The sequence below is a fragment of the Toxorhynchites rutilus genome, unplaced genomic scaffold (genome assembly GCF_029784135.1).
Source record: "Toxorhynchites rutilus septentrionalis strain SRP unplaced genomic scaffold, ASM2978413v1 HiC_scaffold_258, whole genome shotgun sequence".
Classification (NCBI taxonomy): domain Eukaryota; kingdom Metazoa; phylum Arthropoda; class Insecta; order Diptera; family Culicidae; genus Toxorhynchites; species Toxorhynchites rutilus.
The window spans coordinates 6894-21748 of NW_026599826.1; the positions used below are offsets into that span (position 1 = coordinate 6894).

Sequence of the window (14855 nt, forward strand, 5' to 3'; positions counted from 1 at the left end):
GAATAGGAAACGAAAAATTGTGTGTATGCAGGGGAATCGTCAGCTGATGTGTGGAACAACCTAGCAATCCAGTCAAAGAAGAATATATTGAGTCCGCAAACTCCCAAAATCGGTAAGGCGGAATTAGATATTCAATCGAGTGGTTTGCTCATCACGTAAAGACATCCCAGTACCTTTTGCAAGTAGTGAAATGTAACGACAGGAACTGCTGCATTGAACCAAGGAGCGGTTACTTTTGTATGAATCAACATAATGGATGGAGTATATAATTGGGGGTGTACGTAAATCAAACATTAGACAGTCCCGTATTCTTATTTCTACAGAGTGCAGATGCACTGGACGTTAGGGCAAAGATTGCTACTTTCATAACTATCTTTATCTTCATAAAATAGATTATTTTACTAATTTTCATTGTAATACTAGCTGACCCGGCGTCCCGCCCAAAATATGTTTTTGTTATCAACCTCCAAACATTCACGTTTTCTTACTATGAGCAAGTTGTTCGCAGAATTGTTCATTGATTGATCTTCTATTTGTCCCCGTTGAATTATTTTTTTTTACTATAAAAGTCCTAGTATTTTTAACAAAACTCATCATTATAATATCAGATCATTTTCAAACACAATTCTCGTTCAAGATTTTTCAACCACTTGCAAATAACATGTTTCTCCGTTACATGGAATAAATGTTTTATACAGAAAATATGATAGAATAAAGACATTTTCCCTTTTTCCTTCAGAGTTCTCCGAAAATTTTCAATTGTCATGTTTGGTTGGAATATTTTTGGTTGAAATATGTGTAATATTTTTATGGGACTCCCTTTCCATTCCAGAGGAGGGAGGGATGTTATACCATTATAGAAACATTTCTCATACCCAAAAACCCTCACATCCCAAATTGTGCTTGATTCGTTTTCAAGTTATGCAGAAATTCGTGTTTCATTTGTATGACAGCTCACTCTTAGAGAGCGAGAGGAGTGTCTAACCACCATACAAATATTTATTGCATCCTAAAACCTCCACATGCTAAATTTGGTTTCGTTTACTTGATTAATTCTCGAGTAATTCAGAAATTTGTGTTTCATTGGTATGGCAGCCCAAAACAAGAGAGGGGGGTGGAGAGTCCAACCATCATAGAAACATTTATTGCACCCTAAAACCTTCACATGCAAAATTTGGCCTTATTTGCTTGATTAATTCTCGAGTAATGCAGAAATTTGTGTTTCATTGTATGGCAGTCCCCCCCCCCTTAGAGAGGGGGTGGAGAGTCTAACTACCATAGAAACATTTATTGCACCCTAAAACCTCAAAATGCCTGATTTGGTTTCATTTGCTCGAATCATTCTCGAGTAATGCAGGAATTTGTGTTTCATTTTTATGGCAGCTCTCCCTTAGAGAGGGGGGTGGAGAGTCTAATCGCCATAGAAACATTTATTGCACCATAAAACCTCAATGTACCTAATTTAGTTTCATTTGTTTGAATAATTCTTGAGTAATGCAGAAATTTGTGTTTCATTTGTATGGCAGCCCCCCCTTAGAGAGGGGCGTGGGGAGTCTAACCATCATAGAAACATTTATTGCTCTCTAAAACCTCCATATGCTTAATTTGATTTCACTTGCTTGATTAGCTCTCGTGTTATGCAGAAATTTGTGTTTCATTTCTATGGCAGACCCCTCTCCCCCTCAGAAAGGTGGGAGGAGTGTTGAAACACCTTAGAAATGTTTCTTGCCCCCCTAAACCTCCAGATGCCAAATTTGGTTTCATTTGCTTGATTAACACTAGAACTACCAACCGGTCAAAATGACCGGTTATATAATTTGTTCGCAAGATTTCGTATTGAAATTAATTTTTATATTTTTTAATGATGTTATGACTTTTTCTAAACTCATGTATTGATCAATATTATAAATCATTTTGGTCTCTCACTTCCAATTTTTCTGATATACATATGTGGTATACCTATTTATACCGACCGGTCAAAATGACGTCGCGATTTTTAATGTTTCTAATTCCAAGACTGCTTATAAACAACATCAATCTGCCACTACGGTGTCAGCCAATAAAAATTTCTAGAGCTATTACCGATTCTAAGCCACAAAATTTGGGATTTTTTTCTAATTTTGTAATATATTGTGATGCAATTTTGTTTTCTCATTGACAATTGTTGTATACTGTAGAAATAGGTAATATTGACATTAGTGCAGTTGAAATACTCACAATATTGAGGACAATTGGGTTAATTTAAAAAAAAACAGTTGTGGTAGTTTGCAGTGTAAGTAAGATATGAATATTATATTGAGGGGAAAAATAAATATATATTTTTATCTAGTTATTAAACTTAACTCAAAAATGCCGAGACGCACGAACATATCCAGAGTTTTCAGGGACGTAACAGATTCAAGAGAAGATTTTTCTGATATTGATCAAGATATTTATGAAATCAAACTCTGAAATTTTAGCAGTATCTGGAATATAGATGATCAATTCTAAGAAAAAATGTTTGTTTCCTCAGAGAGCATTAGTGAAGAGAATCAATTTAAGTAGATCAAGAAGAATGTTGATACTGTCGTCATCTTCGGATAAGAATGACCGTCAACATAGCTATAATTGATTATGGAACTATCTGCAAAACAGTTGAATGCACTCCAGGAAGGATATAAATAAACAGCATTTTCAAAGTAATAATTAGAGGATAGAGTGTGTGTGGGTATATGTGAAAATACGTAAGTATATGTGTGAGTATCATCTCTTCCTACAATCGTCATACCCACAAACGCATGAAAACGGAAGTTGCGAATCGTTCATTTGGAGGGTACGCATAGCATTTTGTAATTTCGGTACAGTGTGCGATGAAGTGTTGCTCTAATTTACTCCAAACTTTGATCGATTGGCTCGAAAAAACTGCTGAACGTATCAATATGAAATGTTCTCAGAAGTTTTTGGGATACACAATGCTAAAAATTTACCTACTAACAAAATTAAAGAAGATTTTCTAAAACACTATAAAAAACGTGATTTTCACACATTTTTAAAATTGATGCAAAAAATTCAAACAGACAGAACAGAAATCCACTTTTATATATTTAGATATTGTTATGGAGTGTCCAAACCGATTGATGCAAAAATCATGTAAATCCATCAAGAAATAACTGAGCAATCAACCTTCGAAATTGGACATTTTCCACGATGCGTACGATCTTCGCTTTTCAATTTGTAACACCACAAAGCTCAAGAATATATGAGACTGTAGTGCAAGTCAAAAGGGTTTCTTTGACGAAAAATTTCCCATCTGTTCTGATGGGACAAGACGAATATTGCATAAATATTGAACAACGAGCTCCCTCCACAGGTACTTCATTTATTATGAACATAATTTTTCATTCTGTATCAATATTTATGAACATGGGGTTGGAGGAGATGAAACAAACAAAAGAGTGCGCTTGATGGGTTCAACATAAGATTCGCCATAGTCAGTACAACGCAATTCTACGATGCCGTGAGTTGTGTAGACAATTTATGATCGACATGTAAGCGAAGGAAGAGAGCGAACGACTGTGATTCCTAAGACACAATCAACAGAAGCGGTTTACGAAAGAATACATTCACTTGCGAAACGATATCATGAGCAACACCGACACAGCCTTTGCTGTTGTCGAGTAAAAACGTATGCATTGTCATGACAGCACGTGTATTCAAACGAAAAAAAAAGTCTTTGAAGAGCTCCATTACAACATTACACGTATTCCGTCCTACATGTCGCTGTATTCGGTAGAGTATTCGGTGTTCTGTCTAACAGAGTAACACATTCTCTGCATGTAATCTCTGATCTCTGATAACTCCTTATATTATTATTGAAGTTTTGGTCGTGATTTATGGAAAAATAGATAGATACTATGTCGCACATATGTATTTAAGGCAGTATTCTAGTCGAGAAAATCGAAGAAGATAAATTTTTCTATCCTTCATATTTCTGTAGTTTAGGCAATCAAGATTATACCCTAGAAAGTACTTATAGAAAATCCTAGTATTTATCGAGTTAGAGCTATTTAAGTGATGCGGTATATAACATGACACGGCTAGTGATCCCCGATTTTTGAAATTAATCGTCCATCAGCCAATCGAATACTTTGGGGCTGTCCCATACCACGTGGACAGGAAAAGCACTGTTTTAGACTCCCCCCTCCCCCTCCGTGGACAAGCGTGGACATTTTCATACCCCTACCCTCCTTTGTCCACGTGGACATTTTTACCTTTTTAATTAAAATAATAGAGTGTATTGCGCCTAAATTCCATGTAAATTCCATGTAAATTGAGTTCATTTTATTTCAAATTGTACTTGCTGTACCCTGCTGTATCAGCTATACTGTGGCCCATTGTTGTTGTACGGTAGAGAAATGAGTAGCATAACAAGGCACATGTTTCGTTTAATTTTGAAATATTTGTGTGCATACAATATATATATATTTTTGTTTTCCCATTATCAGCGAAATTATAAAGGCTATCTGATTTGAAAACACGTAAAGTACAATTGACCAGTTGAGGAACAATCCGCATCTGAATATAAACTACACAACTTCAAAGATTGATCTTGAGCTTTACTTATTGTGATTGCATACGCCAATTGAATAAAAATGAATGAATTTAAAATTATTTTGAAATGCAATTTTAATTCACGATTTTTCAAACAGTTGCTAAAAAATGTGCTGATATCACATAAAATACATATTTGATACGATAATGTTATTTTAAGTTCACAGCTTTGTTTCAAAAGTGTACTTATTCCATCTGAAAATCCTTTGACATCCTCGCCCGTAGTAATCCAATCAACCTGTGTTCGCTACGGAACGGGTGATATCCGATCGCGGTGAAGAAATCCCGTCGGTGGGTCAGCGACACAGGCTAAAACAAATCCTGGATGTTGCTGGGAATTTCCTCAGGTGGGGGCAGTAGAACTACTGCAACGGTAACCAGTGGACTGTAGAAAACTTTACTATTTACTCTTTAGTCTTAAAAAAGACTTTTGTGGCGAGAAAGGCCTGGCAAGCTACACAATAGAAACACGTGTGTGACAATTCAACTATTATATATATTTCGATGTTCACTTTACAGAGTTTGGATGTGGAATGACTTGTTCTCGATTGCGCTCCTCTATTTTCTACCAATTTGTGTTGGGGGGATTTATTTCTTCGATGATCGGATGTGATGTCTGTGTTGGGGAGATGGAACGGCTGGCTGTTGGTTGGTTCATTCCATCTATATTGCGTTGTACGCAACAACCTGATTAATTCGTTTCCATTTGATTTATATGAAATTCGACTACGATCTGTTTTACAGAGATATTCTCGATCGAATGAAAAATTATCCTTTCATTTTGGATTATGATTATTTGGATTATGATTATTTGGATTATTGGATTATGATTATGATGACATAAGGATTGCACAGCAAGTTGTGAAAACTTTGAAATGTTCTATACAAAACCCATTTATTGCTTTGACAAATGCATTGTTTTATGACAGAGTTACAGCGTTCCCAAAACCATTCAATTTTTTCGATGTCGTATTCTGGTTCTTTATTACTTTTTCTGTTTAGTGCAGTTCTCCCCACTTCGGAATATGATCGATCACATCAAATGTTGATTAATCTCCACTCTGGATTTCCGATTCACCTTTCGTCGGTAGCACAATACGAAACCTTGTCCACCATAGTTCGGAGAATTTTCAGAAGGTATTAAAAGCGTATTAATATATATATATATATATATATATATATATATATATATATATATATATACATATATATATATATATATATATATATATATATATATATATATATATATATATATATATATATATATATATATATATATATATATATATATATATATATATATATATATATATATATATATATATATATATATATATATATATATATATATATATAATATATATAGAATTATTGAGACATCTTGAGACCCATTTTTTTGCCTTAAGTTGACCCCAATTCAAAATTACGCTTCTAGTATGATTCAATTGCATTCATTTGAAAGATGAGAAAATTTAGCATAACATTCTGTTGTAAAACATTTTAAATAATGGAAGATAACAATACAATAACAATATAAATACATTGTGGTTTCAAGGGAAGGAATTGTAGAATGGTTGAAGAGCCTCAATTTTGTTGATAGAAACAATCAAATTTATAATGCATTTTTGGGAGAAAAATAATAAAACCCTTAAAAACAAGGAAAAATATTTTTTTTCCGGCTTCTAGAAGGTATTCCAATTCATCAATTCAATTTTTTTACAACTACACTCTAGGCGAAGTTTTCACAAAAAAATATTAGAATACTGGGTCAATTGACTAAAGTTTGACGACTGGTGTTGCATGGATCATCTTACGCAAATGTTAATATTAATTCATAGGAATTGACGAAATTCCAACACTTTGAATACAGTAAGTAATACAGAGAGAAAAGTAATACAGAAAAATTGATTTTACACGTAATTCTGCATGATAAATTATATACATTTTTATCGTATCACTAACTGTTCTCGAGATAGAACAAAATGTATAGAAAATTATATTTGATGAAAAAATCATATGCGTAATATCATGAAAACTCAACCATTATAGTTGTTCCCTTTAAACCGAATCGCTGAATTTTTATAGTTTTTGGCTATGAACGTCTATGCATTGCCCGTAACTATAAAAGTCATAGGGTCATAGGAATAGCTCGGTTATCCACAGTTTACGTGAATTATTTCCAGAGTATGGATTTCAGTAAAAAAGTTCAATAATTTAGTAAAAATATATGAAACACTCTCAGGCAGCTCAATCCGTTTAATGATAAATACGATAAACTCAGGTTGGGCGCAGTTTTAGAATTCTTGAATACGGAATAGCTTTTATTTTATTTAAAATGTATCGGTGATTATATTTGAAAAAATATTTATTCTTCGTGTCCACGTGGACACATTCTATACCCCCTCCCCCCTCTCCGTGGACAAGGATAACGTGAAAATCACATCAAAATGCAGAGGGACTATTCGATTGGGCCCAAAAGTGTAATGTGGAGCAACTAACGCAAATTTTTTTTACTATGCAACTACAACGGAGCGGATTTGATTACTATTCAAGGAACACAAAAAATACCATTCATTTATTCCAGTTTCTGTAGATAAAATAGAAGTTAGATTTTAAAACTCGAAAAACTTCCGAAAACGACCGAAATATTAGGTAAATTTTGTTTCAGAATCACTGTATCTCGGGAACAGTAGCGATTAGAAAAAGTTTTGCCTGTACCTTTTTTATTGCAAATCTCGCGTACTTTCATAAAATCGGGTGATGCTTTATGTAACAATCAGATCAGTAATGTACAAGATTTGATCTAAGATCATCGGCGACTTAAACATCACATTTTTTCAATTCAATCACGGTTGATTATTTTACAAATATATAAGAATCCATTTTTAACTGAAAATTGATATAGTAATGATGAACTTCATCCACTGTCCCATGCACTGGAACTGAGCACATAAGATTTATTATATATTTTTTGACTAATAGCAATTGCTCACTTAAGTTTTTCGACGTGTTAATTCTTGTTAATACTATTTGAATGAATTCTACAGAAGCACAACTGCTCCCGACTAAACATTCGAACTATATGCCGATGTGAAACGAACTAATTTACTTTCCACTTATGGCGCCCACATACTGTTCAGCACTTGCGCTATTTCAGCACAAATTTTCTATTCACTAATTCTAACTCTAACCGGCCATTCTTGCTAACATGCAGATTTGTCTTCTCCTAAGACCTAAAAAACGCGAATACGATCAGAAGGCTCGCCCCTAAAAATAGTTATCAGCCGCGGTACCATCCGCGTTCGTTCTTATTTTTATTTTCCAACCAGTCTGGAGCCTATCTTTCGAGCACATTTCCGAAGCCGAGATCCAGAAACGACCGGGATGATAACCAAGAAGAGGACCAAAAACCTTTCTAGCCGTCCGTATATAAGTGGGTCCGTGCTGGGAGGTGTCATCACAGTCCTCATCGTGGTCTTCCAGAGAAGGTCTCGAGCAGAATTCAGTCAGAGCAAGTGCCGTTTAGTATAACTAGTGCAAACATGTTGAAGATCAAAGTGGTAGGTGTGACTAGGAAATGAGATCCGGTAGTTGAAAAAAACAAACGTGAAGAAAATCACTCCACATAAGGCACAAAATCCGTCTATATTTTTGTGCCGATACGTTTACTCAGATTTAAATCTCAAAATGGGAACTTGCATTACGAACATTTTATCGGCACTGTTAAATAAAAAAAAATGAATTCATCGAATTGTCAATATCTGATCAATGAACCGTCCCTAATTAACATAGTTTCGGCAGAATTGATAAGTGGCAATAATTGAAAAAAGAAACTGGTACTGATTTCATTTGAGATAAAAAATCGGGGAATATAATATAATCCTTCGCCTTCTCAATGAATGACAAAGTGACACTGAATTTCCAATATTCATCAGTTCATAAACGATAAATTTGAAATTGTATTTTTTTAAAACTTTGAATGCACATTTTGATTCAATACTGCTGAATCACTCATTCATTGATTCCTTTTGGGGTATTTCATTATTTCCTGACACTAATCTAATTTCTCTTATTTTTACAGCTTTCCATGCTGCTTATGGCAGGAGCCGTAATGGCCGAACCCGTTGGATATGCCTACTCTGTCCCATCGTTCACCTCGGGTGGTGGCATCGGTGGTGGAATTGGCGGTGGATCTGGTTTCGGGGGAGGTGCTGATTTCGGAGGCAGCTCTGGCGGCGGTGGTGGTAGCGGTGGAGTAACTACTATCATCCTTGCAACCGGTGGTGGTTCCGGCGGTGGAGTTGGCGGAGGCTCTGGATTCAGCGGAGGACTCGGTGGTGGATTCGGTGGTGGCTCGAGCGGAGGATACGTTGCATCCACTAGCGCTGGTTCCAGCGGTGGATTCGGTGGAAGCTTCGGTGGTGGATCCGGATTCGGCGGTGGAGTCAGTGGTGGATCCGGTTTCGGAGGCGGTGCCAACGGTGGTGCTCAGGTTATCGATGTTGGACGAGTGATCGTTCTTTCTGCTGGCGGATCCGGAGCTGGAGTCGGTGGAGGCATTGGCGGTGGAATCGGTGGCGGTGCTGGTTTTGGCGGCGGTTCGTCCGGAGGTTTCTCGAGCTACGCCGCGGCTGCACCAAAGTACACCGCACCTTCCTCAGTGTACGGCCCACCCCAACATTAATGAAAAATTAACGGTTTGGAATTGGAATGCTTAACTGAACTCGAGCGTGATCATTGAACAAAATACGTTTGTTACCTGATGAAATAAAACCTCAGACAATTAAAACATAAATGGTAAAATATTTTGTATTTAATTTCCCACATTCACAGAAAATATAAAAAAATCATTTCGTGATGCACAAGTATCATGGCAGATAACGTGATAATTTTCTGTTTCGCCTTCGGCACTTCAAATTGGGTTCGGACAGACGATTTTACAGTATTTCACTATTTCACCTCACTATTTCACTTCACTATTTCACTATTGACTTTGAGGACCTACCTTTTTTTATTTTTTATTCACAAATTGAAACAATAATTTACAGAAACAGTAATCTGTACAAAGTGTCTAATATAACTGTTACATTTTCATTTTGCTTCCATCAATCTCAATTCAAGATTTGTCTGTGGGACCGTTTAGCCGTGACCTACTCGGGATCAGTTCACGTTCTCACATAACATTCACACATTTACCATTCCAACATTTACCATTCTCACATCCACCCACAAATGCCCTTACACATTTCTTTATTGGACTGACAATCTTAACCTAACTTAAAATTTAATGGGAGGCCGTTTACCCGCGGCCTATTCGGGATTATACTAACTTAACCTTTCTTAACCTACATTAACAAACATTCAAGTAATTTCCGAAGTGCTTTCTAAACAATAATTGGCTGTTCCATCTTTTTTCCCTTATGGTTTTGCGGAAATGGTACATTGAACAAGATTCAAAATATATCAAATTATAGGCAAAAGAGTTCTGTCCATAGCCATGGAGCTGCCTTTTCGTTTGTTTATTTGCCATTAATTTTTTTACGATCATTTCTTCTGGGTCACAAATTTTTATCCTCATTTTTTCATTGATTATATATAATACCCAGTTGCAAATAATTTTGGATGTTGTACACTTTTTTTATGCGATGCATGGATGAATCTACGGTCCCACAGGTATCACAAATCGAGAGTCTGTCCCACGTATAGAATGGCGAAACAGTTTATTTTTACATGGGGCAATGTCATTTAGAATTATAAATAGGGCATTTTTTCCACTTGTGGATAAGAAACTCTGGTGCACATTCTTCCAAATAATCTCCCATTCAAGACTTGGCAATTCTAATTCTATCCTCGGAACGATTTCAGTTCATATATCAAGCGTTTATATATAAGGCTAACTGACCCGGCAATTTTCGTCCCGCCCAAAATTTATTTTTCGTTATCACATCCACGTTTTCTTACTAAGCGCACGTTCATGGGTCCAATCGCAGAACTGTTCATTGATCGATCAACTAATCTACCCTTTAAAATTATTTTTTACTATAAAAGTTCAGTACTACTACCAAAACTCGACATTATATTATCAGATTATTTTCAGACACAATTCTCGTTCAAGATTTATCAACCACTTGCAAATAAAATGTTTCTCCGTTACATGGAATAAATGTTAGATACAAAAATTATGATGGAATAAAGACAGTCCTAAATCAGACAATTCCTTTCTCGAGTTTTGCTCTTATCAACACATTCGGCGATCCATTCTTAGGAGTGCGTTTTATTACATTAAAATACATTTCCGCTTTCGAACAAAGATCAATTTCGTTAGCTCAAACATTAAATAGGCTAACAACGCTTGTCAATATGTAATTGTCGAACATATGCGAATTGAATTTTTAGAATTTTCCCATTTTCCTTCAGAACTTTCCGAAAATTTCCAATTGTCATGCCAAATTTGATTCTGTTTGCTTGATAAGTCTATCGTCCTTTAAAAAAGAACGACCGTTCGTTCAATCTAGTTGGCGAACTAGTTCTTTCGCTAAATTGTTTACTTGTTTTACCATCTTCACTATTTGAGTTATAATCAAGAAAATTGCTGCATAAATTTCCTATCTAATGGTGTATAGCATAACATATACCGCATTAAAGCTTTTGCGTAATATGCATTTGAAATCCCGTAATTATTCGTCACATTTTTCTCAGAGTGAGCCCCCTATGTACAAAAAGAAAGACGTAGTCCTACGTCAAAAAATATAGCAATTCCCAAAATAAATGGTATTACATAATCAGTTGAGGATGGTCGATTTATTTTTGCTCATATAAGATCAATACAAAAGCTGACCATCTGTTGCAATTTGTTTTATTATGTCAATGCACACTCGGCACAAAATATGCAAAGCGAATGTTCTTGTTCTTCTTTGTGCACTGCGTTCCATAACTATAGAACCACCCCATTTTTCTGAATTTCCAGAGATATGTAAGAAGTCGGTTGAATTGTAGTATATAGTGTAGAATACAATAACTATTTTCACTTATAAGACTGGCTTTTTGAACTTTATTGTTGTGTTCAGGCTCGAAACATTCAAAAAAATTAAAATTCCTGTGTTTTATAACTATAGAACCAGAAGGAAAAACTATCACTCCTTCACAAAATTAACGTCAATTTCACATGAATTACAAAAAGTTTCTAATTCGTAGGTCTTCTTTAGTTCTCAATTAGTTCAAATAATCCATTAGGAGTGGTTTCGGCCAAGCAGCGCCATGTTGTAGTGTGTATCTCGTTCTACGCAGAGGACACTGCTCGTTTGAGCTCTTCAAATCACTTATACCGCTTGTAAGCTGGATCTACGATCACTCCTCATAAGTTCTTGACATGGTTTTCAGTTGGCAAACAAGCACAAAACTATTATAGAAACTTCGATGCTGATTACTGAACAGCAAGGCAATATTTAACATCGGCCAACCCACACATTCAGATCACCAATACAGAAAACCGAACAACACTAAACAAGATAACAAGAAAGTGATAGGAGAATTGGCGATCTAACGCAAAACGTAAACGATCGGTGAGACATCTGGATTTTGTTTTTGAACTAAGAAAATGATGCTAAAATAACCTAAAGCTCAAAAACAAATCACGTATATTTTACTTCCGGGCTTTCCAAGGTAGTTCTCACATGCAGGAATCGTGCATTTTTCTACATGTGTTTGATTGTGCTCTCGAATTTCATTCTCTAATTCAACCATTGTCAACATTTTTTTAGTTTTCACTACTGAAAGAGGTAAATAAATAACATGTTATATATAAAATTGCGCAGAATTAAATTTCTTACAAACTCATCGCAATCAAATAATCTTTTATGATTATAACATTGTAATTTATGGAAAGAACTACAAACCTTCCAAGGGCTCACATGGCAAAATTTAAAACCATCATCACTTTCACCGCAGCGCCGCCTAGGTGTAGATTTGTACGTTAGATCGCCAATAGTGTACGAAACAATAATTCAGAAGAATCAAACGGGAAGACAATTGACGAATTTACGTTTGATTTACAACCAGATGGCGCAGCAAGTGAAATGAGGATGTTTTGTTTTTTTGGTATGAAATTCGTTCAAATTTTCTAGAAAAATCAGAATTTATCTTCAAATTTCCCGGTTTCATCTATTCTTTCCACGCTGAAAAGGTTAGAAAATCACCATTTTACAATGTGCAATGTGTATTACGAGGAATGGCTTGTTATAAGTATTATAACTTTAATTTTTTTTCAACTAAGTAAACGATGAATAAGGTGTTTTGCGCTAAAAATACTGCAAATCCTTCTCGTATCGGCCCCTACATAATCAATGATATCAGCCAAATTGCTATGATATCGATTTCATCGCAATTAACCATAGTACCAATAACCGGTATGCATCATCAAACTTAAAATTTTCGAAGATTATCTATGACCTTTGTCAAATCGCGTGTTGAAACCATCGTAAATATACAAAACTCCAACTTTCTTACCATATACTGACGACATTCAATGGCTGAAATGAATCTAAATTGAAATAAAATGAATAATCACCACCGAATCTTGCTTTTCAGTGCGTAAAATAAACAAACACCCTCACTTTTGTGGTTCTGAGCTCTAATGTAGATGTCGCATGAGCTGATTCAGTTTTGCGTAAATTCGTCAATAGAGAAAAAGTTATATAGGAATAGAGTTGGAAGAAAAACGGCAATTGGAATGGTCGACATAATTATGTCCTGTAAAATATAATTGAATTGTAATAAATTGTAAATATATGTTGAGTTGTAAAATGTAAAATAAATGAACTGTAGTGCATAAACCAAGTTGGGCCGTGTTATTTGGCGGTTTCTCACCCCGCATAGTATATATCAAGGAAAGAAAACCAGACAGTTCCATGTCGAAGGAGAGCAGGATAAGATCCTGCGCAAAGCAAAGAACCAGATACCAAACAATCAATCTACTTCTGGCAACGCATAAAAACAACAACAATGTGTGCGTGTGATGTGAAATCCGACGCTTTGTATCATTTCATCGAGTCACAAAGTGGATTTGATGTTTAGTACAGAATCTTTACACGAATTGATTTACAATACATTATTGATCCTCCGAAATGGTTTTGATCTTGCACATCGTGTCAAACAAAAACGACATGAGAGACATCTGCATTACGAATGGCTGTTGTCTGTCCGCTGGCCAAAGCGAGACTGTGTAATGGAAATTTATCTTTCTCTGTTTATCTTATACAGATTTCAAGCTTTCATCTCTACTGTAATCTACCGGAACTGTATGAAAAGCGCGCTGGTGGCAAGGATGACCGACGTTTGAATGTCGACCAATTTCTTATCCATATTCAGCAACTTCAACGATTCTAGTAGTACCTTTGGGACAATTTCGTAGCCTCAACCGAGCGCCACAACAACGATATCAAAATTGTAAACAATCCAGAATTTTGTTCAGCTCTGAACAAAATGGTTACAACCTCAATCGATTACTCTTCGGGCGCTCTTGTCGTCAATCATAACATCTGGACGGTTGTGGTGGATCGAAACGTCGGTCAGAAAAGTGCCATCCCATTACAAATCGAGACGATCATTTTCCAGGACAGCTGCAGATTAGTACCGGAAGTTCGTTACGATGTCTTTCAATGAAGTTGTGACGATCGGTGAAGGCTGCGTTGACCAGAAGTGGATAGCCTACCACAACTGAAGGGGCATGGAGTCATAAACCCTTCAACTGAAGATATAAACCATGTTGAAGTTTCGCTGGTTATATACCGCCGATGATGGCGTGGTCTTTGCAGCCATGAGTTTTATTTTTCTTGCATTCTCTTTCACCCAATTTCTCCAACGAAGTATCCCGGACATCGCACTCTTCGACGACAATAACTAGCATCTCTTCAATTTCATCCCAACACGTCTTAACCGTCGCGATGTAATACTGAGGTCTCCCGAATACAAGCCCAGATATTCGTCACATCGCTGATATCTGATAGAGCTTCGCTATACTCAAGCTTCTCATCATTTATGTGGTCATAAACTCGAGTCTCGTTATCTCTGAATATTATAGTTTTAATGCAGAGTCAAAGTAAACGACCTTTCAACGATCCGGTATGCTGAATACAGTAGGAATTGACAATTACATAATTTTTAGAGTAGGTTTAAATGCAGTATGAAAACACGTGCTTCTCTGTGCTATGTACAATTAGGAATGGCGTTTAATTGTTGTAATGAAGGTAATATAAACGTGGTAA

At 35.9% G+C, this 14855-nt stretch overlaps 1 protein-coding gene across 1 annotated transcript; it reads left to right on the forward strand.

Annotated features, from left to right (window-relative positions):
* Nucleotides 1-8067: 8067 nt before the first annotated feature.
* LOC129781877 (uncharacterized) lies at nt 8068-9370 on the forward strand. Its single transcript, XM_055789394.1, has 2 exons — nt 8068-8153; nt 8675-9370. The coding sequence occupies exons 1-2, from the start codon at nt 8136-8138 to the stop codon at nt 9275-9277; spliced, it is 621 nt and encodes a 206-aa protein (XP_055645369.1). The 5' UTR covers nt 8068-8135; the 3' UTR covers nt 9278-9370.
* The last annotated feature ends 5485 nt before the right edge of the window (nt 9371-14855 follow it).